We start from the raw sequence: 26,204 nt of genomic DNA, 5'->3' as shown, positions 1-26,204 counted from the left end.
ATGAAAGAGCAGATCTTTTATTGGCCAGAACAAATGGACATGAGGAAGTAAGTGGCAGCTGCTCATGCCGATCTCAAGTGTAGAACCATTGTTACACATTCTATCACAGTTTCATCACCACTGTGAATTCCTGCTATTTAAGGAGGATATTTCTCAGATGTAAGCATACTCTGTGTAAGGTGCATGTGTAACAGTAAAGGAAGGTTGTGTTTTATTGAAGATATAGGAACCATCAGAAACTTAATAATCATGAAAGCCAGGTATGGGGAATCATACTATAATTACATTATATGTTAATGTTGTATCAGTTGATTGGACAAATTATATGAAGATTTTGTTCCTGTCTTTCAGCAAAATTGATTTTATTTTCACTCTAGGGTATACACCAGCTTTGGCCTGTGCTCCCAATAAGGATGTGGCTGATTGCTTAGCTCTCATTTTGGCCACGATGATGCCTGTTTCATCAAGCAGTACATTACCTTCTCTTACATTCAATGCCATTAATCATTATACCAACGCCTCAAAAACAGTCACCTTTGACTCCTTGCCAATTATCAGGAGTGAACATAGCTCTTTCTGCAGTTTCAACAACATAGGGAGAGAAGATGGCTATCCATATACAGAAGAAGACGAACTTAATGACTCAGATTCTGAAACCTATTAAACAGTTTTATTAGAAGCCTGAAAAGTGAATTTAGTTGCTGAATTTCAAGATCGTGTCGTTGGAGGAAGCAGCCTTGTTGAATATATAAAGGACATTGTGAAAAGAAGTTTTAAAAAAACACAGGGAGCACATGAGGTGTTTGTGTGACTCCCAAAAGACTTTTCAGGAAAAGGTTTATGCAAAGAAAAAACTTGGAATCCATGGTGCAAAAAATTACATAGAATGTTATTTAATTGCAGTATGGTGGGTGCCATGAATATTCCCAACAAGACTGCACCATTGTCTGTATAAATGAATACACGATTATACAACAAAGAGGACAATAGATTTCAATATAAAACTAAGACCATTTTGAAGGCAATAATTGAGTTTGGTACAGAAGGCATTGTTTGTGCAGCAAATTGCCAAAGGACCAAATAACTTAGATTTTTTTAAATTAAAGAATACTTTTTTGAGAAAACTTGAATAGTTTAATAAGTAATAGTCTTAACCAACCCTAAAATTACTTCTGGCTATTAATCTTGGAATTTGGTTTTAAATGTTGATTTGTTTTTAAATATCTAACAGCCTTCCAACACTATTAAATGAAACGTACCATGAAAACATGTCTTCAGTTCTGTTTTTCTCTTAAATATAATGAAAAAGAACATTTCCCAATCTTAAATACTAAAGCTGTAATTAGTTTAACCAGGAGTAATCAGGGTGAAATGTGTACAGTATAACAAAGGAAGGGAAGAGAGTGATGCAATTGTTTATTGCACAACTTTCTTTCATTTACAGGGGGAAAATCCTGCTGTTTTAAAGATATATTTTTATTCAAAATACAAGACCGGTAGTTATTTGGGCAAGTGAAACTGCATCAAAACAGAATTGCAATATCCTGATACCCTGCTTGGCTGCCTTAGGGAAACTTAATTTTTCTACAACCTACCTGATCCTCTACATCTTACAATCAAATGGGATTTGTGCCTCTATGGTGTATATATTATTTTTTAAAAAACAAAAATGACGACAAAAACCCTTGGCTTTTAAGGCACAGGATGTGGTCAAGGTGCGTATGTGATTTAAAATGGTTTCCCTTTTATCAGAGTTGCAGTATCAAATCTTTGGAAGCAGACAAAGTTCTTCAATTTGCAGTTTATCAAAAGATGCATGTCCCTTTGTTATACTTAAAACTTGCCCTGAGTTTGTCTAATTTATAATAGGCTACTGTAAAAGAAGAAGATGAAGAAAGATTTTTTTTCCTGAAATCTAAGCTAAAGTTTGTTGAGACTTTACTTTATTTGGTTCTGCTTTAATTGGAAAGTAACAGTTGTTACTTGCTTTGTACATGCAAGAACATCTTGCATGTTGACATAAAAACAAAAAAACTCACCCCAACCTTCTTTTATCCTTTTTTGTATTGTGAAACTGGAAATCTTAATGCCATTGTAAATTATCAGCTTGTTTTCTGAACATAGTGTGGAAACACAGGACAGTATTTTGATCTATTTGATAATTTTGTGGGTTTTTGAAGAATTAATGAGCATGTACATAGAAATAGCGACTGCTTGAATACTGTATTTACCTGCACTCTTTCAGTACATCAAGATTCCTGTGTATATTTTACAGAGTATAATAAAACCCAGATGTGAGAGTTGTATTTAATGCATAATCTGTGTATCAAGTGTGGAATAACTGTTAAATCTTTAAAGGGCTTCTCTTATAAATACCTCAGATCTATAAATCCTGTTCTACAAAACCTCTTTAAGTCCTCTTGATTTAAGCAGAGATAGTTTATTCAACTACTTAAAGGAATATTTTGGGGGCTGCATGATTATTGATGATTGCAATTTGATATATGTAACAGCTGTTGGACAGTAGAAAAGGTTGAGAGCACAGGTGACCCCTTAAAAAACGACAGTTACAGGCAAGCAGCCTGTTATTTTCTACATCACTGTAGAAATGGAATTGTGGAATTTACACAACAGGTAAACAGAGTAATCAATATACTTATTTACCAGAATTGCTATTGTAGACATTGGTTTTGAAGTGGCTACGTATTAACTTCTTGAATGTTGCTGATAAGGTTTTCCTTCTATGTTTAAGTTACCTTTGCTTGCTTCTTAAAGGTGCTGCTTTTAGCTCAGTAAGGTTGCTAAGTTTTGGAATGCTCAAATCAAAATGAGCAGTGATTTTTACCAAAAAACCTCAAGGTGCTTCTGCACTGGAACACTGTAGTGCTTGTTGCACCATGACTTTCCTATAATCAGTTGCAGGTGGAATTAAAATTGTTTTTAAAGGCCTCATCAGTGGTTGTTTTGCCCAACTCAATAGCCCAATGCTAACTTCACATTTTATCACCCCCCCCCAAAAAAAAAAGTAAGGTCTTTAAAGTCCAACAAGGCAGCACAGAGGTGACTTGAATGTGTAGGAAAATGCTTTCCAAACAAGTATTCTCTTTAACTGCCTTCACTCATTTGCTTTTAGAGCAGTGGTCTTTATAGAGTAAGAGTTTCTTGCATGCATTTACCCCCGACATGCTGTCTCTTAAACCTTCCCTGTTGGGTCAATCACCCGTTGGGGGGGATGTATCTAAGCAATCACACCATGTGAGCAGAAGACCTTCCAGGTGTGCTTGCAAGCATATAAGACTCTTCCCTCTTCATCCTCCCTCAAGATGGTGAGTGCAGGCTCTGCTGAGCTCCTCTCTTCTTAGAATCCTTTATGTAGTTAGCCAGGGCTTAGGCACTGCATGTAAATATATTCTAATGAACCTTATATGTAATTAGTAATGTTTTTAGCTACAAAGTTTGCATATTGTCTGTTTGTCTTACTTTGCTAAAACTAATCTCAGAGAGACTCAAGAGATTTAGCACTATCAATTGTAAATTCTGCTAAAGGAAGCCGAGACTTAATTGAATCAGTCTTCATCTTTCCCAGAAACGGGGCTTACACCCCAGGAAACTACTTCTGATTTGATACATTTGGTTTTGGGACACCAGTCTGAATCTTCCAATGTTTTTCTTTCCTGAGATCTCCTTGAATCTGTTGATTCCTCAAACCTGTGAAGGGTCCATGCTTTCCTACCTAACAATAGGTGACTAAGCAATAATGGGAGCTGCTAATCCTATTCTGCCTGCTTAGCTTCCAAGATGAGACAGGCTCTACATCCGTAATATAGATTTGGCAACATTCACTTCGAGTAGCAGGCAGGACCTGCCCCCAGGCACGAGGTTTGTTTCTTGCAGGGGAACAGTACATGCCTTAGGCAATGGGCTTGAGGCAGAAAGATCCTTCTAAAGCTTTTGAAACACTTTAAGAGTCTCCTCTGATGTGCAGCAGGGGCAGGCTGCCAAGCAGACCTCAACTCCTCCCTGCAGCCTGTTGCTTAATGTGCTTGCTGTTTTCCTCCAAGAAAGGCACCCTGTATAACTCACATTCCCTGGCTGCAGAGTTGCTGGTGGATGAAATCTGTGTGAAGACAGAACAGTAGGCTGCAGTGCTTTCTTCCTCTGTCTTCACTGAAAAGGACTAGTGTGAAAATAACCTAAAACTCCTCTTTATTTCTTGTTGCTCCTGGTAGAATCCCAACTATTGTGATCTCTACTTTGTAGGTGGGAAACTGAATTGCCAGTACATTAAATTCGTTTGGCATTGCGAGTGTAGTCATGTGTGCAGCTCCTCTGTGCGCCTTATATATAAAATGCACTAAGTTGTGGTAGTACATTCCATTGCCTCTTCCCACCCCTGCTTTTGGAGCTCATCTGGTACTCAGTGCACAAGCACATGCAAATCATGTGCTCAGCCCCTGTTGGAAAGAGTAGGGTTGGGGGGGGCAGGATAATTCAGCAATGTTGGCAACTGGGAAGAGGGAAGAAAAAGCAGCTCCAAATACAGGGTCAGGGCAGAGGATTTTCCTGGAGATACTGCCCTCAACCCAGTACAATATAGATAGCCCCTCCTTTTGTCTGAGCTTGAGGCAAAGAAAAGAAATAGCAATATAGGGGAATGTAATGGCTTTGCCCTAAGGCCCTTTGTTCCAAAACTTCATGTGATGCCAGAGACCCCACAATTAATAAAGAACTTATGGAATAAACAACCTAGTCATTTTTCACCCACATACAGCTGAAATGAGAACTCTTGAGTAATCCATACTTTAGAATACAGTAGTAGTCCCCTTTTATTAGATTCTTTGAATAATCATTTTGAGATTTTGTTGCACCAAACGTTTCTGTTTTAGTCCTTCTCATACCATCGTCCATATAAGCCAGCTGTTATTAAGCCAGAAGATCCTCCCTTTTTCTGCATGACATAATAGTTGCTTCTCCATCCTAAATTGTCAGCAAAATCTAGTGTAACATCAGATCGTAATAACAGAGGAAAGACAAAAGGAGTACTGAAATTTCCCTGAAGCTGAAAATCTATCAGCCCAGTGGCCTTTGTAACTTCTTGTCCACAAGTACTATAGTTACTTCCACCACACTTCACTAACACACAGGCTTGTACATAGTATGTTCCATGTACTGTGTGTAGATCATCAAACACTCCTAAAGCATAGAGTTCATAAGATAAATCCAGTCTCTGGTAATTTAAATAACAACAAAGTGTATTCGAACAGATGTGGATATTTCCTTCTGTTTCCATGATGGGTACTAAAGTGAAATTATCATACATCATTTCACTGTAAAATATGGGCAGAGCTGCTTTGAATGCTCCCTCTGCTATGCCACTGCAGTCTTTTTGCTCTTCCTTGTGACAAACCAATGTGTCCATATGGTAGTGTGAAAAACTCTCCAGTATTTTATCAGATATTACAGAGTTTTTCATCTGAGTTTCATGCTCTAATAGAACAGGGATTTCTGCCACTATAAGCTTACCGTTAATGCTTTCCATATCATAAGAAACGAAAGATTTTGATGGTGTATATATGCCACTGCCTGTCATACCCAAATCAGGATGGTGGATATTTGCTGCCAAAAGGTTGATGCTAAAAGCCGTTGCAAAAGCTCGTTGAAATTCTACAGCCGACAGAAGTGGTAACTGGTTCATCCATGCAGTAGGATAGACAACCTGTTTCACATTGTACTGCTTTATAAGGGACACAGCTGGTTCATAGAATAGGATATCAAAGCAAGTGAAGATTCCAAATTTGCCTGCAAAGGGGGTATCAAAAATGGTGTAATCTACTTCTGGTGGAGTATTGAAGGCATATTCAAAGTACAGGTTTTGTTTTCGGTATATTGCTATGAGCGTACCATTGTCATTAAACACTACATTGGTATTAAACTGGTATCTTCCATCTGGTGGGCAGAAGGGATCACTGTGTTTGCAGAACTGCTTCGTTCCTACGTTTGCCACTAAAAACAGTTGGTTCTTCAGTGCCATACAGCTGAGTCGATGGAGAACCTACAAAAACAGTTTAAAGAACCTTGTTGCAGTAGAGGTAAGGACAGATCTATTCATAGATTAAATAGAAATATAATATGTGTACTCGTAACTTTTTTTCCCCATTAAATTATCCTTTATGAAAAGAGGTTCAGAGCTTGTCAAAGTGATTACAGCACAATTCTAATTATATTCATATTGAACCATCTGTCTACACTACATGAATGTAACTCACACTTCATCATATTTAAAGAGCTAGCTCATTGCAGTCAACAGCTTCAATATAATCAATGAGATTTTCATCATACCTTCACTGGCTGTGCTCTAAGTAACTAATACTGAATCCAAACAGCTTTCTTAAAATATTAACCTTAAGGAAATACTGAAGTGTTCAAAACCATGGGCTTTATCTATTGCTGAACTTCTGCTCACCAAAAAAGTGGAATCCAATATAAGGGGAGGGTGCAGTGTTTGTAGTCCTGAAATACCTTGAAAGCTTGCTGTGGTGTGTTAGAAGACCCTGCTGTTCTCAGCACCTATTGAAGGCTGTAGTGGGGAGGCACCCAAAAGATAAAATTCCCCAAGTCATGTTTTAGGTCTGTATTTCTTTACTGAATATCAACCAATTTACTTTTCAGTGGTTGGCTTATCTATCATTTCTCCCTCTAGCAGTAAACTTCATGAAAAATATTTAAAACTGTTTCCAGTATATATATAATTGATATATGATTCTGCCTGAAGTAATAGACAAACACAGGTAAGTGATATGGGTGTGATAGAGCAATCGATGTGTATTTATAAAAATACAGTATCTGACTGTATGTGGGAAGAACATAAAGACCTCTCAAAGAGAATCAGAATGTCTGTCCACTTTGAAAAATAAAAGGTTAGTCATTTTGAACAAAAGAAACATTCAGCAACTGAAACATGCTTTTGGGTACTGGGGATTATAAGTAATAAAAGTGAGAATTGTTTAAACAGGGAAGGAAGTAGAATAGGTTTTGAGACTTAAAACTTTAGTACCAGGGGGTTTGAGTGAAGATTTGGAGATAAAATTTTTAATATAAAAATTAAAGAATAAATGGTTATAGATGCAGATGTTGGACATCAGACCCCAGTAAGTTTAACCAACACATCCAAAGGTGAGGGATGTAGGGAGATACAATTTAACATCTGGGAAAGCCACATGATACCCACACCTGGTTTAAATTTGTCAAAGTGCACATATGTATGATTTATTAATCTTTAGAGGCATATTTAGCTAGACAGCCATGTTAGTTGCTATAGAAATGTAAATTCTTCAAATAAAAGAGATAACTCCTGCATTACAGTGGGAACTGAGTGTAAAATATAATTAAACAGCACTAGTAAAAATACTCTTTTCCTTATTTTCTTTAGTAGTATTGACAATGTTCTCTAAATATGCTGCTCTAGGCAGGGATGGGAATCCTCTGACCCTCCAGATACAGTTGAACTGTAAATTCCAGCAATCCTAGTCTGCATAGCTAATAGTGAGGAATGTTGTGAGATAACAGCCCAGCAATATCTGGAGATGCACATTTCCATCCCTGCTGTAAATCCTACCAAAGCAAGAGGTATCTCCTTGCTCCGGTGTTTCTGTTGCATTTTTCCTTCCTGGGGAATACTGTAACAGATACCTCAGTGTCATTGAACAAGTATGCTTCTCTACATGGATTCCATGTCACAGAGTCAGGATATGGAATGAACTCCAAGTAAGGATAAATGGATGTTCTGGTGAAATTGAAGCCCTGAATTCCATCTTCAGGAAAGATGATTATTTGTGCCCCCTGGCAAGAAACAAAGACATCTGTCAGACGTTAAGAAAAATGGGGAGAGGTGACAGTAATCTCTTCAAGAAGAAATAGCAATAGCAGCTACATCTCTATACTGCTTCATACTGAACTAAGCAGTCTCTATGAAGTGGTTTACAACATGGATGGTACTAATTTCATTCAAGAATTGCCAATTGTCAAACTACACATAATATTACATTGCTGCCATTTAATCCCCCCCTCAATGATTGTAATACTCATTACATACTATTACCAACAGTAAAACCATATGTGGCTTTATTACCTTACAGATTAGGGAATTATCAAAGCACTCTTAGATACTGGTTTTGCCAACATTTGCAATCCACTTAGGCAGAAGCAGCCGCTCCAAAGCTTATAGGACTTATGCCAGAACTGGTAGGAAGAATGATGTTTGGGAACAGGCAGTTCCCAAACAATTAGGCACTTTTTTGAGAAGAAACTTCCTTTTTGGTTGTCTGTGTAAACAACACTTGACACTGCGTGATGGTGCTTTCCTTGTAGTAAATAAAACTGTTCTAGTAAAAAACATTTAGGTTTGCCTATTGTCTGGAGTGACAGACACCTTGAAATAATATTTTCAGTATTTGTTAAAAGAAGCCTACTTTTTAAGGCTCTGGGAAGATACTAGGTTTACTGGACTAGGAAGAATACTAATGCATTTGAGTATAGTTGGAATGGATAACATGCAGCCCAGTAATAGTAGTTTCCCCCCATAGGGGATGGCACACCTTATTTTTAAAGCGAGTTTCACTTATTGTAGCTTGTTTATTGGCTTTTTGCCGCTCTGTTGTTTAAAATACAGTGGCATGGTAGGTTTGGCAGTAGGAATAATACCCAGTTTACAGAGTGTGCTGATGGCCCAAGACTCCTCCCCAATCCACTTAAACTGCCCACTACTAACTAATATAGGTGGTTTGCTTATTGTGCTGAGATTCATACAATCCTCTACACTAGCATTAGGGATTCAATATCCCCGCCAGACACAGTTGGACTGCAACTCCTATGATGCCATACTGGCGTTGCTAGTTAGTTCTACAGCCCTGCTCAACATTCAGTATAAAGGAGGCAGTCATATGTCTGCACCCTAGCATTCCTTCCATGATGCCTAAGTTTAAGCACTTTCTGCTTCCAACAACCAAAGAAGCTAAATCCTACTTCTATTTTCTCTCTAGTGTATTTCTTGTACTACATATCTGCCAACTGTCCTGATTTGACACAGGCAGTTAAACCTCTTTATGATTCCACTTCTTCATCTACTTTTAAAATGTCTCAGTTTCTCTCTCCTCCTCCCACTTTCACTCTTTGTCTTCTGCTTACGTCGTTTGCTGCAAACTGAGTTCAAAGTGCAAAAATAGTTTGTACTCAGTTCAGCAGAGGGGAGGCAGAATTTTGCCCTTTGCAGTAGGCTCAGCCAAAAAGAAACTGTTGCAGCTTCTACTAGCTTATGTGTTCTTTCTCAGTAATAATCTTTGCATCTTGTCTATGTTTTGTTGTTGCTTGGCCACTCATTTTCTGGTTTTCATCTACGAAATGTTGGAGGGTATGGTATTTCTGGTCCCTGACAGTGTACCTCCTGAACTTTAATACTGAACACTTAGACCAGAGCTGGGAACACACTTTTCCTGTAATAACTATAGAAAGCATTGGTCACTCAAAATATTTAAAATGGGTGGGCTACTATCAGAGTTTGAGAGGCCTCATCATCCCACTGAGGGTAGCATCTTTATTTTTTCCTCCTTTGGGGCCAAAAAAAAATGTCCTTTACTGCATTTTGAGATGTTCTGCCTCTCACTTTTCTTAGGATAAGATGGGCTCTGGTCACTTCTGCTTGTTGGGGCAGAACCTATTTGGTTCTCCAAGAAGGAACGCCTCCTTCCAGATATGTGTCAGAATGCTGTAGAGGCTTTAGGGCCACTTTTTAAAGCAAAAAAATATTAAATACTGTTTCCAAATTTGGGGAGGACCATGGTGACTCTTTGGCTCGTTTCTGTTTAAAAGGTAAACAGCAAATTGAATTAGTAATACAGTATCTCCAACTCAATTTGCCACATTCTAACCTCAAAAGAACTAAAAGTGATGCCACAAGAGGTTCTTCCCTATTAGTTCCAGAACAGCATATCCTATTGTAGCATAAACAGAATAAAGCTATGTTTCTTTAATGACTATCTTATGGCATGATCACCTACCGTATTGTGCTTCATGCAATGCCCCAATGCCTGCAGAAGCCCCGGCCAGAATAAAGAAGTGACTCTAAGGTTGTAATAATAACAAAAATTTTCTCTTACGTGACAAGGGTCTTTAGTAGTATTGCTAGTACCTGTTTAGCAGCAGCAATTACTTGCTCTTCATAAATGTCTAGGTTTTTGTTCATCAGCTCTAATGCAGACTTTCGATCAGTGATGGATGTTGGGTTGGGATTCAGGATGACATGATGTTCATACACAGCAGCAACAAAATGTTCCCTTCTGTAAACATCTACAGAGAGAACTTGGTAACAGAATAGAACAAGTGTACAGCTGATGCCAAAAGTGACATTTGCCACGAATCTAGAATGAAAACAGATGCAAATGGAACATGACCAATATGGCATAAAATGTGTGTGAAGCTTCTAATGATCTCATATTAAATGTGATTATTAAGTAGTAAGATCCATGTATAATGCACAAAGATATTATTACAGTCATTAAATGATACCTCCTGTGTTCGGAATTTAAACAAGGCTACTGATCCTTTTAGCAAAAAGAAATGCTTCTATGTGCTAAGTCTTATTAAGATTCACATATAATGACCCTATGTGATGAAGTGTAGGCTGAACCGGGTTGTGCTGTTTTCAGTAACAGACTGCATAGCAGCAACTAGCTGACATGATCAGAGGATTCAGTGAGCTGCTTCAGCAACTGCACCATCCCACAGCCTCTGCATGCAGGGCACTTCAGTCCATACTAATGATGGGGTACAGCACAGAATCAGCATGCAGTTGTCCTGCTGGGGAAAAGGATCTCCCTATATGAGGCTGCCCAAGTCTTAATATCCTCAAAGGGGGGGGGGGCTTTCTCACAGTCACCATTGTCATAGGCCTGTCTAATGAGAACACTTGAAAGTTCCTGCTCCCAGATGGTGGAATCCTCTCTCCTCCTAGAGGCTAGGCTGGCCCTGCTCTCTGCTCTACTTTTGTTGGCAGGTAATGTCCTTTTTCTCTGAATAGACGTTCGCAATTAAGCAGGATCTGGCCTGTTTAGTACTTGGATGGAAGACTGCAGGAATACCAGTGCTGTAGGCTATACTTCAAAAGAAGGCAATGAAAAACCAGCTCTGAGGAGTTTATCACACGGGAGGAATTTCTCTTAATTTCGAATGAAAAGAAAGTGGGGCCAGAACGCATTCACATGAATTCGCTAGTTCAGCGAATTTACATGAATTCGAATTGCGTTCGAACTGCCCAAAAATAGCTTGCCATTGCCCGAAATTGTGTGTGATCACCTCTCACGCAATAACATGAAACCTCATGATTGCGTTCGGGCTGACTTCCCATTGCCTGAAATTGCGTGTGGTAATCTATCACGCAATAACATTAAACCCCATGATTGCGTTCAGATTGCCATTGGATTATACTTCCAATTTCCCTTGTCTGATAAACTCCTCTGTATTCTTAGCCTACGAAAATGCTGTCATATTCATGGGGTCAACACATCGACAAGAGACTTCAAGCCACACATACAAGCAAGAATTTTTATTTTTATTGTTATTTTTTAAAAATGATTTTATACGGTTTTGAAATAACTTTTTTACATAGTTAATTTAATTTTTTAACTCTTGTACCATCAAGTTTGTAGTTGTATCGCGGGGGGAACGCTTTCTTGGTTGTTTGACACAAGGTGGAAGTGCAGGTAGTTACTATCTCAGTGTGTTCTCATCTCCTGCTTCTCCTGTTACCACTGGCTTTAATAAGCATTCAGTGCTTAGGACAAAAAATTCCAGGAACACTGGGCAAAATAGAATAGGGGACAAGAAAATAAGTCAGCACACACTCGAAGGAGCTTGGCATGTTCAGCTTGGGGAAGAGAAGATTATGGGCTGACATGATCACACTCATTAAATACCTCAAAGCCTGCTACAAACAGGAGGGTGCTGGCTTGTTTTTTGCTGGCCCAGAGGGTAGAACTCTAGGTCTCATGGTTTTAAGTTAGATTTGGATTGATCATTAGAAGGAATTTCTTGACAGTGACAGTGGCTTGGCAGTGTAACCAATTGCCTAGAGAGATGGTTTTTATATGCTGTAACCTCCCTTGATTCCCAGTGAAAAGGCAGGCAATAATAATAATAATAATAATAATAATAATGTTATGGCAGGGTCTCCTCCTCTGGATATCTTCAAGAAGAAGCTGGATAGTTCCTGCTTGCCCAATGCCCATAGGTCCCTTTCTAACTCTACAATCCCCTCTGCATTCCTTTACAAACGGTTTTTGTAAGATTTCAGTTTGAGAGAGCTGGACCTGTCTTTGTTATAGAAAGGACAAAGGGCAGAGTTGCACAAGCTTACCAAAAATGAAGCTTGCCAAGTATTGCACATGCAAAGCAGTTTATAGATTATTTTGTAACATATAGCATCCCATTTCTCTCTTACCTATGTTCCTCTGTGTTGCTGCATCTTGTTTCACATGTGTGCTCTCTGTTCTGTGGCTATTACAACATACTTTACACAGATATTTTGCCTGTGCATAAAAGGCAATAAAAACTAGCATGGTTACTTTAGCCTATAGAGTAGAAATATTATCTTGTAATATGTGGATGCTACAATTTCTGTGAGAGCCAGCATGGTGTAGTAGTTTGAATGTTGGGAGACCAGGATTTGAAACCCCACTCAGCCATGGAAACCTACTGGGTGGCTTTGGGCAAATCACAATATCTTAGCCTTGACAAGAAAACCCTGTGATAGGTCTGCCCTAGGGTCCACCATAAGTCAGAAATAACTTGAAGACACAAAACAACAATCATTTGTATATGTGTGTTGTACAGTCACTTATGAGAGCCGTTATGGTGAGGAGATTTTAATGTTGGACTAGTATTGTGGAAAACGAGGGTTCGTATTCCTATTGCGCTACTGGCTGGCCTTAGGCAAGTCACCCTCTCTCAGTCTCAGAGAAGGCAATACAGTAGTAACTCTCCTCCGAATAAATCTTGCCACAAAAACTCTGACAGGGTTGCAATCAGTTGGAAATGAACTGAAGGCACAGAACAACAATCACACTTTCAAATCTAATGTTGAAGATTAGTGTTAAAAACAGTCCTGGGATACAAATCTACATTTCTAAGGCACAATGTATTTGCTGAATCATTATTATCTTATAGAAGCTTGTTACTATATGAAAATGATGCAGGTTAAACACAAAATTACAGCAGGCTTCTCTAGTTTTGGATACTGAATACATTCCAGGAACAAAATACTACCAAGTCAGAACAGCTGGTTATTTCATCACAAGTCATCAATAATAAATTAATGCGACTTGTTCTGGAACAAGAAAAGTACAAGTTCTGGGCAAGAGTCCACTAACATCAGTTTTCTCTGAATGGCCAAAACACTGTACAGAAAGCAGTAGTAGCACATTACAGCTGGATAGATTCAGTCAAGGCAGCCACAGCCTGAGTTTGAGCATGGCTGTTGAGCACAGGGTGACCTGGAGATCTCTCATTCATAGGAGTCGCCATAAGCCAAAGTGAACTTGATGGCAATTATCAACAACAACGTCAGCCAAACAGTCCAACCCCCCTGCCATGCAGGAACACAGAATCAAAGCATATATTAAACAGAATGGGCCCTTCACATCTTAATAGCAAATGAATCCAATAATGCCTCTCCTGCAATGGCCTGGTAAATAGAAGTTGGGTCCTTGTGGTATATTACCCCTTAGACCCGTCCCACAGTTGGTCTAATAGATTATCATGGTGATTGGTATTGAAAGCTGCTGAGAGATTCAGAGGGATCAGCAGGGAACAAGCTGTAAGCAGGGCAAACTAAGGTCCAAAACACACTGCAAAAATAATCCAGTTTGAGACCACTTTAACTGCCCTGGCTCAGTGCTAGAGAATCCTTGGAATTGTAGTTTATTGTGGCACAGAGCTCTCTGATACAGGAAGGCTAAATGTCTCCCAAAACTACAGTTCCCAGTATTCTTTAGCATTGAGCCAGGGTAGTTAAAGTAGTCTCAAACTGGATTATTTCTGCAGTGTGTTTTGGATCCATGGCTGTTTCAATACCATACCTAGGTCTAAAGTCTGGGTCTAGTCAAGAACATCTGAAGCTGCCCAGGCATCACCATCTCCATGACAAAAGGGAACACTGGTGATGGGATGGAGGTTTTCACAAGTCTTTCAGTCCAGGGCAGCTCTCCTTAGGAGAGAATGCACTAAAGTTTTTTCCTGGCAGCCTCATCCAGTCAATTGACTTTTATCAGCCAAAACAAGCAATAGACATACATATGGTGGAGTAGACTGATAAAAATAACATCTGGTTGAACTAAAACTGATCACAAGAAGCCTGACTTAGAATAAACACTGAATGTTTCCTCAGGTACTATGATAACTGTGCTTATGTTGCTGTTTTTGTGTGCCTTCAAGTCATTTCTGATTTGTGACAACCTTAAGGGAAACCTATCATGGGGTGGTCTTGGCAAGATTTCTTCAGAGGAGGTTTGCCATTGCCTTGCCCTGAGGCTGAGATTATATGACTTGTCCAAAGCTTCCCAGTGGGTTTTACAGCTAAGTGGGGAATTGAGCCCTGGTTTCCAGAGTCATAGTCCAACATTCAAGCCTCTGTACCACATTGGCTCTTGCAACCGCTTATACAGAATGCATAATTGTTTTTTCAGTGCTGTGCAAACTCACACTTTAGAACATTTGTGAACAGGCTTGTGTTCAATTTGCTTAAATTATATAAAACAAAATTTAATTCTACAAAATCTTATATATATATTTTTAAAAGTATCAGAATTCTACAGCATTAAGCAAATGGTTGTTTAATATCTATGCCACTGTTATGTACCCTCCATTAAAAGCACTAACTGGTTTTGTATAAGCGAGGTTGGTTCTCAGCTTATGAGCTTTCCAGCTCTCTGAAAGCCAGAAATCAGTGCAAAAGGAATATGTAAGTGGGACACATTTGGCATCATCTGTCAAGAAATATTAAATCTACAAAATCTTGTGCTACAATTGCTTTTATTCAGTTACAGTAGTCTCAAAGGTGCTACAAGATCCCTTTCCATAATACAGTCCATTATAAGAAAATATATACATTTTGCAGTTCCTCTGAACTCGTTGATCTCGGACCAGAGTTTGGAAGTAACTTAATTGCTTTCATTGTCTTAACTAATTCAGTCACTCCCAAAACTACAGTGTAATTCATCATTATAACCTAATAATGGGTACCTTCAATCCCTTTATAACACTGTGTGGTGTATAATGGTAACTTTTTAGTTACACAGATGTAGTCTAATTAAATGATGGAAGAGAAATATTACATAGTTCAAATGCTGATTTGTGCTGTGCTTCATGCTATTGAATGGAATGAGTCAAATATTTTACAAATTAAAAAATCAACAAAAGTTATTATGAAGTTACATTTAAAAACTACAATGGAGACTATGTCAGGAGAGGGCATAGGACTATAACTTTCTGGATAGACAGATGTAGATTTTGTCTTACAAATGTAATTTAAAAACATATTAAGCTGTATGTTTAAGAGTAATATGGGAGGAAGCTTTTTATTGATGTTTGACATGGTACTGGGAGGGGGCAGTTGCATTTGATCTAGTTTTGTATATACTTCTGGGATTTAAAAATTAATGCTACCAATGAAGCATAGAAAATTCTGGAAAAAGAGGATATATTTTGTGATATTTCAAAATTAAACCTGACTCCATTTGCTAGCAGATATGGTTCTCTTCCATCTTTACAAAACAGATTACTAATTCCTAGATACTATGCAGCATACAGGATCAAAGAAAGTGTGTTTTCTAGTTCTTCAGGCTAAAAGCATGTAAAGACGCATTAAACAAATCAGCATTTATTTATGCCTCACGCTAAATCTGTTAAGTGTTATTAACTCGGCACTCCTTGATCTAGTTGTTGGCAGGTATTTTAATTTAATTAGTTCCTTTCTCCCTTCTCTTGAAACAAATATGTCAAAAACGTTGGCTTCCCAGCATGGCTGACAAACTGCCCCAGATCTGAGTTCAGAGAGGAAATTGTCCTAGTGACTCAATATAAATCCCTAGACCATACTTGTGTTTCTATAACTGGCCTGTGGATCAGGCTGAGTAGCATTAGATTAACGCATGCCAGGGAGATATTGGGGAGGGGTGAAAAACTGAATGGATTATTTACTATGTACATTGCAGGTACCAAATTAGCAACATCACACACACTGGCATCTGTAGGACACAAATAACTCACCAGCCTATATCCTGACATGTTGAAAATATGCTTTAGAAGTGCAGGGTACTACCACCATGAGCAAGCCAAGTCACTCTTAGACCAAAATATGTACAGCTGATATTCCTCAGTACAGAGTTATCAAACATTTTTTAAAAGGTAGGCTAAACAGAATGAATTTAATGCACAATGAAGATTGAGGACTGTATATATATAACCTTCTTGTAGCCCTTTAGTAGCAATAACAATAGCAAGTACATTTCTATACCGCTTATCAGTGCACTTAAGCACTTCCAATTGGTTTACAAAGTGTAAGCGAATTGCCCCAAACAATCTGGAAACTCATTTTAGCGACCTTGGAAGGATGCAAGCCTGAGTCGAGCCTGAGCCCCTGGCTGGTACTGAACACACAGTTTTGTGGTTTGTGAGTGAGTGGTTGCAGTACAGCCGTTTACCAGAACGCATTGGTACAAAACTAACTTAAGTCTCACAGCCAATGATGTAGTGGTTTGAACACTGGGCTACAACCTTGTTCAAGTCCCCATTCAGCCATGAAAACCCATTGGGTGGCTGGCACAAGTCACACTCTCTCAGCCTCTCTCAGGAAAACAAAGGTAACCCCCCTCTGAAAAATCTTGCCAAGAAAACTCCATGATAGGTTCACCTTAGGGTCACCATAAGTCAAAAATGACTTAAAGGCAGTGACGTCCTGCTCCCCGGTGTCACCTGGTGTGGGGGCCGGGGGTAAAAGACCACACTCACCCCTTCTCCCTTCCCGCAGCGGTGGCAGCCTCCTCATGAAGAAACCATCGCTGCCGGAGGAAACCAATGCCAGGCATGCTCATCCCTTCCCCCCGATGAGAGGACGGCCCGATGGGGTGTCACCCCTCTTCTGGAGTGTAACCTGGTGTGGGCCACACTCCCCTACTGATGCCACTGCTTGAAGGCACACAGCTACAACAAAACCTAAGCCCTATTGATTGCAATAGGACTAAAACAGGTTTAATGTATCCACATCCCACTGTTATAAAACACCTTTATGCCACTTTCATTGTCGTGGCTCCATCCTTTGGAATCGGGATTTGGTGAAACACTTAGAATTACGTACATAGTGTTGTGCATCAAAGCTTTCTGGCAGAGAGTACTAAGTTCTTCACGAAACTACAAATCCCAGGATTCCAAAGAACAGCATAGGATTGCCAGACGATACCAGAGAAGATTCCTATACCTTTAATGGTCAGGTAGATGAAGGGAGCCCTCTCCAGTAAGCAATCAGGCAACCCTAGGATGGAACCATGTCAGTTAAACTAGAATCAAAATGCTATAAGTCTTATTAAAATTATAGTTTCGTTTTGGAATTGCTTTGAACTGTCGGCTTTCTTGAGATCCTATAATAAAGGACAGAAGTGTTTTAATAAACGAAATAATAAAATAAGCGACTGTACTGTTTTGACAGAACAACTATGACCACAAAACTATCTTTCCTTTCCTCCTGAACATGGTTGTGCTTTAACATCCTCTGGTTACGTTTTGTAAGAAAACACAATGCCCTTTTGGACTGAGTCCTATTCCGCTCTTTGGATTTATCTCATGACTGTGATTACGTAATAAACACTGGGAAGGAACTCCTCTCTGCTTGGCACATTTATCGCTCCATGAAGGGTGCGTCTACGCTGCGCAAACGACGCAGGCCGACGCCACTTTTTAAGTGCTGTAGCTCCACTTTGAGGAATCCTGGGATTTGTAGTTTTTACAAAGCCTTTCGCCTTCTCTGCCAAAGAGTTATGATGATGGTGCCTCACAAAACTACAGATCCCAAAATCCTGTGGCAGTCAAAGCGGTGTCAAACTGCATGGTTTTCACGATGTAGATTCACCCTTGGTTTGTTGTTGTGTGCCTTCAGGTTGTTTTTGACTTATGGTGGACCTATAATGGGGTTTTCTTTGCAAGTTTCTTCAGAGGGGGTTTGCCATTGCCATCCTCTGAGGCTGAGAGAGTGTGACTTTTTGCCCAAGGTCCCCCAGTGGCTTTGCACGACTGAGCAAGGATTCGAACTCTGGCCTCCAGAGTCATCGTCCAACATTCAAACTTGCAATGCAGAAATAATCCAGTCTGAGACCGCTTTAACTGCCCTGGCTCAATGTTAGGGAATTCTGGGAACCATAGTTTTTTGAGACATTTCGCTTTCTCTGTCAGGGAGCTCTGTTGCCGCAATAAACTACAATTCCCATGATTCCCTAGCACTGAGCCAGGGCTGTTAAAGTGGTCTCAAACTGGATTGTTTCTAAACAGCCAGTCAGACGTTGCTTCATTGACTTATTAGGGCAGTGGCCCCCAAACTGTGCCCTTAAAGGGCTTTTGGACTTCAGCTCCCAGAATTCCCACACTAGCCAACATGGCTGAGGCTTCTGGGAGTTGAAGTCCAAAGTCTCTTTAAAAGGCACAGTTTGGGGACCGCCGTATTGAGCGATCCAATTGGCTGATGGACTACGACCAATCAGAACCGTCGTTCCAACATTGTCCCCGCCCCCGCGCTAGAAAGCGGCGCTCTGTCCATCCGGTAGCCCCGCCCACTCCCCCGCCATTGGTTAAACTCTCAGCTCTTTTTGCATATTTACTAGGGACGCGTCAATCACGCGTCAGTGTTTTCCTATTGGTCAAAGCATGTTCACCTCAGCATCGTTGGTTCGACTCCAGCGCGTCTTTTCCGCAGTAGGAAACAGGAGGGTCAGCGCGATGGCTCCGCAAAGCCCGCGAGAGCAGGAAGAGGAGCGCGTCAGCGGGGCTCAGATCATCGCGGAGGCCCTGAAGATGCAAGTAAGCACGTTTGCGTGACCTTTGAACCCGGGAGTAACCGGAAATGGTGTGTTCGCAGTCCAACGGCAAGCGGGAAAGGTCGCTCTTGTAGAAAAGTCGAGTCTCTTGCAGTAGTTAGCCGTCCATATTTGGGGCCTAGGAGACTTGACACTGAGTTGGAGGAGGTTTGGGCTTCTTAAGGCCTCCAAAACACACTGCAGAATTAATCCATCTTGAAACTGCTTTAACTGCCCTGGTTCAATGCTAGGGAATTGTGGGAACTGTAGTTTTGTAAGACGTTTAGCCTTCTCTGTTAGAGAGCTCTGGTGCCACAACAAACTACAATTCCCAAAATCCCCTAGCACTGAGCCAGGTCAGTTAAAGTGGACTCAAACTGGATTATTTCTGCAGTCTGTTTTGAACCCAAGCCTCCTGTTGCCACACTGCAGAATTAATCCAGTTTGGCATCTCTTCAATGCTGTGGAATTCTGGGATTTGTAGTTTTGTTGTGGCACCTGACAGAAAAGGCTAAGTGTCTCACAAAACTACACACCCCAGAATTCCTTAGCATTGAGCCAAACAGCTGCCTCTAGCATGGCCAGTGATGAGACAGATTGGCCGTTGTAGTAGTTCAGCAGCTATAGTTCAGGAGAAGATATAGTCAGGGTGGCCAGGTGTCATAACCACAAAGGAGGACAAGGCACCACAAAAATGTAGGACATTCAAGAAAAATGTAGGGCGTTACAAAATAAAAGCTAAAGACGCTCATAGAAATATAAACCCATGCTTCCTTAGTCATGCTCAAAATAGATGACATTCTGGAATTCCTCCTGGACAGAAGATTGAAATGTAGGACATGTTCTGGAAAAAGGAGGATCTCCAGTCACCCTGGGCAAAGGTTCCCCAGCCCTGTGTTACACGCTGTTGTACTTGTGATTCAGCTACTTTTCTCTGCCATCACATATCTGTGGTGCTGCCTCAGGCTGTAAAGATTTCAACATAATCACATGAGGAGGAGAACAAGATAGTTAGCATTTAAACGCAGGTAGAAGAGCTATATAAAAAAGAAACTGCAAGGATTTCAACATAAATATATAAGGAGGAGAACAATATGGTTTGCATTTAAACTCAGGTAGATCAGGTAGAAGAGATATATTAAAAACAAGTTGCAAGGAGAGAACAAGAAGGTTCGCATTTAAACTCAGAAGGAAAATAAACTGATTTGAATAATTAAAAAATAATAGGAAAACCATAGGGAAAAGTGTAGGAAACTGCACCTTAGTCTTTTCTTCATTTGATAAGGTAGCTGAGATGTTGGTGAAGATCAGGGTACGAATGAGGGAGATGCCCAATGGTCTCTCCTGTTGTGAATCATAGAGAGAAAAATCTTGATTATAATGCTAAAAGGAATTAAAATTCATTAACATGTAATTTATATTTTTGATTGGAAATAGGATACATGTATTGAAGTCTCAGCTGCTGGTTCCAAATAGTATTGCATATCATTTTGACTACTGTGAACAAAGCAGTTCTGCACACACAGATATTCCAGGGCAAGTTGGATTGTCTCTGTCCTTGTAGACTAGATTAGAACCAAAGGTTAACTCTTGTGAAATCTTGGCTTTTCTCAAACATTAACTAAAGTTACATAAGATCAGTATTTCCCCCCAGATATCATTGTTTCTTATATAAATACAAGAGTATATCAGTAATTCTGTAATGAGGTTTTATACTTATATTAGTTCTGGCCACCACACCAAAAGAAGAAGAAAAAAGCCACTGAAGAGCTGGGAAATGTGTCTTTTCCCTTGATTATATGTATTTGATGTTTCACCCTTTGGTAGAAAGTGTCCGGGATTTGAAGGGTTACAACACAGCACACAGGGAAATGCTTGATGTGTGTGTGTTTGGCCATGAGCATTCAGCAGAGTGGCAAGGCTGATCAGCACAGCTGAAGTTCATTGGCTCAAGGACACTTCAGTGCCCAAGTGCACGTAGCCATGGATGATTTAACCATGTGTCTGGATTGCACAGGAGACACATGACATGGTTACACACCTGAACTCACTGGGTTTGGGAGACCACATGGTCTGGAGACTCTATAAACCCAGGGGTTGCAAGGGATAGCTTGTGGGTTTGTAGAAGGAGTTGGATTGGTATGGTTTGGAGTTTTAGAGATCTAGTTTTGTATAATAGCACTGTGAATAAAGAGCACTTTGGGAGACTTAGTTTCTCTGGTGGTTTATCAGAAGAAGCTATAGCATCGGTTTGCTGTGTGTCCCCAGAGGTTCCTGCATTGCTGCAGTTCCTGGAAGACATCCAGTTGCTGTCATCCCAAATTGGACTTTGGAGCCACGCTTCGGCTTCTGAAAATTGCCAGCTCTGCTACAAGGGTCTGATTTAACCCCAGGACTCGTTTGAGTTGCTGACAGTGGTTGTTGGACCCCAGCAGTTGCGCTGACAGAAAGGGCATTATAAATAAAAGTTCTTGTTGCTATATTATTATTACTGTTTCTCGCCTTCGTAAAGATCTCATCCATAGTCTTCACTGAAGTATGCTGAAAAATTCAGGAAAGATAAAAGGAACTAGTTCTTCGCATTACAATCGCCCCTCCTTTTTCGTGGGGGATCCGTTCCGGACCCCCTCGCGAAAATGAAGTTTTGCTTATATTCAAGCCCCATATATCAAGGGCCCATTGTATTTTCTAATTTAAAAAACACATTTCTTCCTGTTTGTGGACTGTTTGCATAATATGACAGGTTGATAAACAGTATGATAGGTTGATAAACAGTACAAACCAGCAGGAGTGTTCCTGACCAGTAGCGTCACTGGGGGGCAGTGTGGGGGGGGGCGGGCTGTCCACCCTGGCTTGACACCCAGTCAAGCCATCCCCCATGCTCTGTCTTCCATGCACACTGCTTAATTCCCCCCACACGCTCTCCACACACACACCACATGCAGACCAGTGCGCATTATCTCTCCCTGTGGCAGCCTCCATGCACACACTGCTTTGTTCTCCCACACATGCTCCCCCATGCAGTCTATTGCTCATGCACCATCCCCTCCTTTTCCAGGGGCAGACTGGTACGCTCGTGAGGGGATGGAGTGGCACACAAGGGGACGGCACAGGGAGAGGGAGCACACGCTGTTCAGGAAGCCCCGCCCACCGTAAGCCTCCAGAAGCTCGGCCCAATGGAAGCCACCCAAAGTCCCACCCCCGTTGCCCCCACACACACACATGGGATGACACCCAGTGTGGCAACGCCACTGTTCCTGACTATCCATTTTATTATTATAATGGTTTATTTCTAAGAACGATCACATTTTTAAAGGAATTCCTAATTCTTGGTTGCTCAGATTTTTAAATATAATCTTTTTAAAAAATAAATATTTATCCTGATTGTTTCTTTCCTGTGACTGGAGACGAGAAAGTGAGATGATATTGTAAAGAAAAGTATACCGGCTGCATTGGTTTCCAGCTGGAACTGTTAGAAGTCCCACTTGATTTGGTGTTGCAAATTACAATTCAAAGTTTCTCTTCTATAAATTCTGGCTCTGAACCATAACATTTGTTGGCTTTTCAGCTTTACCTATTGAAAATACATAATTTGTAAAGACAACTCTACTTTTGTTTCAGAATGTGGAATACATGTTTGGTATCGTTGGTATTCCTGTGATAGAAGTAGCAGTTGCTGCTCAAGCAAGTGGAATTAAATATATAGGAATGCGGAATGAACAAGCTGTAAGTATCCATTGGACCAATTACCATATATACTCAACTATAAGTCAACCTCATGTGTAATTCGAGGGCAAATATTTGGATTTTGATATGACTCGTGGATATGTAGAAGGTCAGACTTAAGGGGGTATCCCAGCTGGGGAGAGGCTGCTGGTGATTGATCGCCTTTGCCAGCTAGGCTGTCCCCTGAGGAAGCAGCTTGGTTGGGGAGAGGCTCCAGGGCGATCAATCACCCTTCCCAGCCTGTCCCCAATTGGACTTTACCCCGTGGAGTAAGCTTAGCTGGGCAGAGGCTGCAAAGCGATCGGTTGCCCTCCCCAGCCTGTCCCCAGCTGGGCTTTCCCCAATGGAAGCAGCCCTTCCCGAGGCAGCCTGGCTGGGGAGAGTCTTGGTCGAGGTACCGTATTGTCCTGTGTATAAGTCTACCCAAGATTTTGGAGGCCATTTTGGGGCAAAAAAATCTCAACTTACTCACAGGTATATATGGTAGGCTTCCTGTTGGCTCAGTAACTGTTCTGTCCTAAAAGTCATTTAATTCACAAATTGCTTGTCTCTTATACAGATCAAATTATATTTGGCCCTCTGGAAAGTCAGCACTAGACTAACAACACAGATAGAATAATCTCAGTTTTTTAAAATCAATTTTCAACAGCTATAATGTAAGCTGGCAGTGCCTATAAATATCTTATGAGTATACTGCGCCCGCATCATATGTGGGCGCACTATACACGGCTTTCAGCTTATGCTGAAAGCCGTGTGACAGAAGTAGCAATGGCGCTGCACTGTGTGCACGAGCCGCACTGTGTGCACGAGCCCCATTGTTTTCAGTGGGCTCAAGCATATGCGGTGTTTGCCTTACGCAGGGGGTGGGGTCCGGAACCAATCCCCCATGTAAGGAATGGGCGTGCTGTACTACCATCTTAGTTCAAGCCATGACATGCAGTTTCTTGGCTCTGCAATCTTGATTTTGGTGAAATACTAGCAAGGTGTCTTTTTGCATGGAAAATAACAGCACAGCGAAGGCAAAACTCTGACCTTCTGTAGTTTTGATTTACCTCTCCCACCAGTTCCAGTTATCATGGCCAGTGGTAAAGGAGTGTGAGAGTTGTAGTGTAGAACATCTGGAAGACCAAAGCTTTACTATTCCTACAATTAGAAATAAAGTGAAGGAAACCTCATTGACTTTGGCCACATTCAACTACTACTTTTTAAGTTACCCATATGTGAATTTATGATATCTATTTGAAGAGGCAATAGTACTGCATAAGCTTTTGCGTATTGTAAAGACGGAAGGTGGCAACTGGTAGCACTCAGATGTTGGATGCAGTTCCTAGGAATGATGGGAATATCAGCCCAAGAGTATCTGGAGGTCTGTAAGTTGCCCACCCTTGTTATGAGCGGACTTAATAGCACCTGAAGGTCTTGAATTATCCAACTCACAATAAAAATAGCTGAGAACAGACTGTGTACTTTAGCTGAAGTTTTGCATGACTACAATCCTAGGCTTGATTTTGAGTCACAGCACTTCTCCCATCTGGGTTACAAGTTAACATTTTCAGTAACAAAAGTACAAATTAAAAAAAAAACAGGCCTATAATTTCTCTTTTGAAATCAAAAGCAGCAGTAGTGGGGTTGCATGTACCCAGAAAGTTCTTTTAGTTGTTCTCACATGTCATTTGGTTTGACAGTGTGTTGTTGCCATGGCACCGTGCTTGTGAGTTACAAAGAGGCTTGCTAATGAAACACCCACTCTAGATATGTTTAAACATTTGTACATTGCCATGTATTTTTTTTAATTATTCAGAAGGAGAAGGGAAACACATGTCAGGTTAAATTGCCTTCTGGTTTTGAGCAGTAATCTTTTTCCTTTCCTCTTCTGTTTGTCAAAGACATTATGTAAAAACTGCGTTCACACCCACCTTGTTCATTCTAAATAAATGCCTCATATTTTACTCCTACACTAAGTGCCATGGTGACTATCCACACTGATGCTCTCTGGCTATATGATCCTAAATAATTTAACCATTTCCATATCATACCAAGGAAAAAGTGTAGTTTGTCCACATACACACACACACGCAATATCCCCATCCCGACAACTTTTTGGAGAAAGATTCCATGCTACAATTTAAATGCTGTACGCTCTGATACGATTGCTATTTTTTTTGTAAAGTGCATAGATTCTTGTTAGAGAATAGATAAATCCAAATGAATGCAGATGTAGAAATGCCTCATAATCACTAAATTTGCTCTGCATTTCACCTTCATCTGCAGAAGCCTAATTCTAGATCCTTGAAGTTTCAAAAACAGCATTCTAGAGCAGTTAGAGAACCAGGGACAAATGTACTTTTAGCCAATTATGTTGAGTCAGACAGAAGAATTCTGCTCCTTTACTGTAGTATGGAATGGACCACAAAGAAATAATGGAGGGTTGTTTTTGTTTTTAAAGAAAATAGTTAAATTTAGAAATTGCAGTGCAGTACCTCCCACTGGTTAAATGTGGCAATAGCAATTTTGAAATACTTACATGCATGTAACCAGAATATAAATGACAGCACTGGCGTGGCCAGTCTTTTTTCCTTATAGCTTACTGTTAATACTGGTTTAACTTCAGGAAGGAGCCGTGTAACTCTGTGGTTCTGCTGCAGCAAAAACAACAAAGAGTCTTGTGGCTCATTTGAAACTAAACCAGATTTATTTGTGACTTCGTCAGATGATAGATAGGCTCAGTTGGTACATACATCTGCATATGAGAGATATGGCCCAATAGAAATAAAAAAGTCTCGCCATCAGCCCTTGATCTGGCAATTGATGCTGAGGTAGCGAGAGTGTGAGAAGAAGCGTCCATACTTTTTATCCATCTTAGTCTAGTATTTCCACTTATTTTAATAACCTCTTGGGTCCTAATCTGGAATGTGTCTGTTCTTGAATTATGCCCAGTTTGAACTACCCATGAAACAGCTTGCAAACTAAATAGGACATGTGAGGCCTAAAACAGGGGATGGGGATGTTTGTTCCCTCCAGTCTCATGTTCCTCAACCTTGACATGTTGAGCAGCAAAGTCTAAAATTCTCCACTGACTTTTCTACTGTATCTGCCCCTTCCCCCCACCCCAAATTTTATCCATTGCCTTTATTCTCCTATAAAACAAGGCTGCTAAAAAACCTTAAATCATTCTGGTTTACCTCAGCAGTGCTGACTAAGCAAATGCTGCCACTTATCTTTTATCATTGATGCCATCTGGTGGCATATGGAAAAATATTCCTGTAAGTAGTCCAAAGAGGCAGGCCATAGTATTAGTACTGACTTCTGGAAAAGGATGCCCTGCTTTCCAAGGGCATGCTTGTTGTAAACTTGTGTAAAGGTTGTTGGTGT

At 40.4% G+C, this 26,204-nt stretch overlaps 3 protein-coding genes across 9 annotated transcripts in view; 2 read left to right on the top strand and 1 right to left on the bottom strand.

The window, feature by feature from the left end:
* The window catches only part of ANKRD28 (ankyrin repeat domain 28), a 104,374-nt gene extending 102,056 nt beyond the window's left edge, over nt 1–2,318 (top strand). For all 3 annotated transcript variants that reach the window (XM_042474108.1, XM_042474107.1, XM_042474106.1), the window contains one exon: nt 378–2,318. In XM_042474108.1, the coding sequence (XP_042330042.1) occupies nt 378–664 (287 nt within the window). In that variant the 3' untranslated portion in view covers nt 665–2,318. The remainder of the gene's footprint in view (nt 1–377) is intronic.
* Nucleotides 2,319–4,801: 2,483 nt separating this feature from the next.
* Nucleotides 4,802–19,097, bottom strand: BTD (biotinidase). 4 transcript variants are annotated; one of them, XM_042474114.1, is made up of 6 exons: nt 18,966–19,097; nt 12,491–12,578; nt 11,686–11,849; nt 10,184–10,412; nt 7,690–7,839; nt 4,802–6,052 (listed from the first exon to the last, which is right to left on the bottom strand). In XM_042474114.1, the coding sequence occupies exons 4-6, from the start codon at nt 10,235–10,237 to the stop codon at nt 4,883–4,885; spliced, it is 1,374 nt and encodes a 457-aa protein (XP_042330048.1). In that variant the 5' UTR covers nt 10,238–10,412; nt 11,686–11,849; nt 12,491–12,578; nt 18,966–19,097; the 3' UTR covers nt 4,802–4,882. The 4 variants fall into 4 exon arrangements, with proteins under 4 accessions (XP_042330048.1, XP_042330050.1, XP_042330049.1 ...); XM_042474116.1 differs by lacking the exon at nt 11,686–11,849; XM_042474115.1 differs by lacking the exon at nt 12,491–12,578 and having other exon boundaries at nt 18,966–19,076.
* The window catches only part of HACL1 (2-hydroxyacyl-CoA lyase 1), a 28,551-nt gene continuing 21,284 nt past the window's right edge, over nt 18,938–26,204 (top strand). The window contains exons 1-2 of one of the 2 annotated variants that reach the window (XM_042474110.1): nt 18,938–19,110; nt 22,728–22,832. In XM_042474110.1, coding sequence (XP_042330044.1) covers nt 18,958–19,110; nt 22,728–22,832 — 258 coding nt within the window. In that variant the 5' untranslated portion in view covers nt 18,938–18,957. Of the gene's footprint in view, nt 19,111–19,138; nt 19,157–22,727; nt 22,833–26,204 lie in introns of those variants that run through there. The other variant, XM_042474112.1, reaches the window with a different exon arrangement.

The sequence above is a fragment of the Sceloporus undulatus genome, chromosome 6 (genome assembly GCF_019175285.1).
Source record: "Sceloporus undulatus isolate JIND9_A2432 ecotype Alabama chromosome 6, SceUnd_v1.1, whole genome shotgun sequence".
Taxonomy (NCBI): domain Eukaryota; kingdom Metazoa; phylum Chordata; class Lepidosauria; order Squamata; family Phrynosomatidae; genus Sceloporus; species Sceloporus undulatus.
The sequence above is the reverse complement of the archived record's forward strand: the minus strand, read 5'-3'. Positions and strand labels throughout refer to the sequence as shown.

Coding starts and splice junctions, on each gene's coding strand:
- BTD (XM_042474113.1), bottom strand. Junction 7,840..10,183: donor TAATTGCTGCTGCTAAACAG/GTACTAGCAATA, acceptor GTTTCTTGCCAG/GGGGCACAAATAATCATCTT. Junction 6,053..7,689: donor ACTTGTTCAATGACACTGAG/GTATCTGTTACA, acceptor CTGTTTTTGTAG/GTTCTCCATCGACTCAGCTG.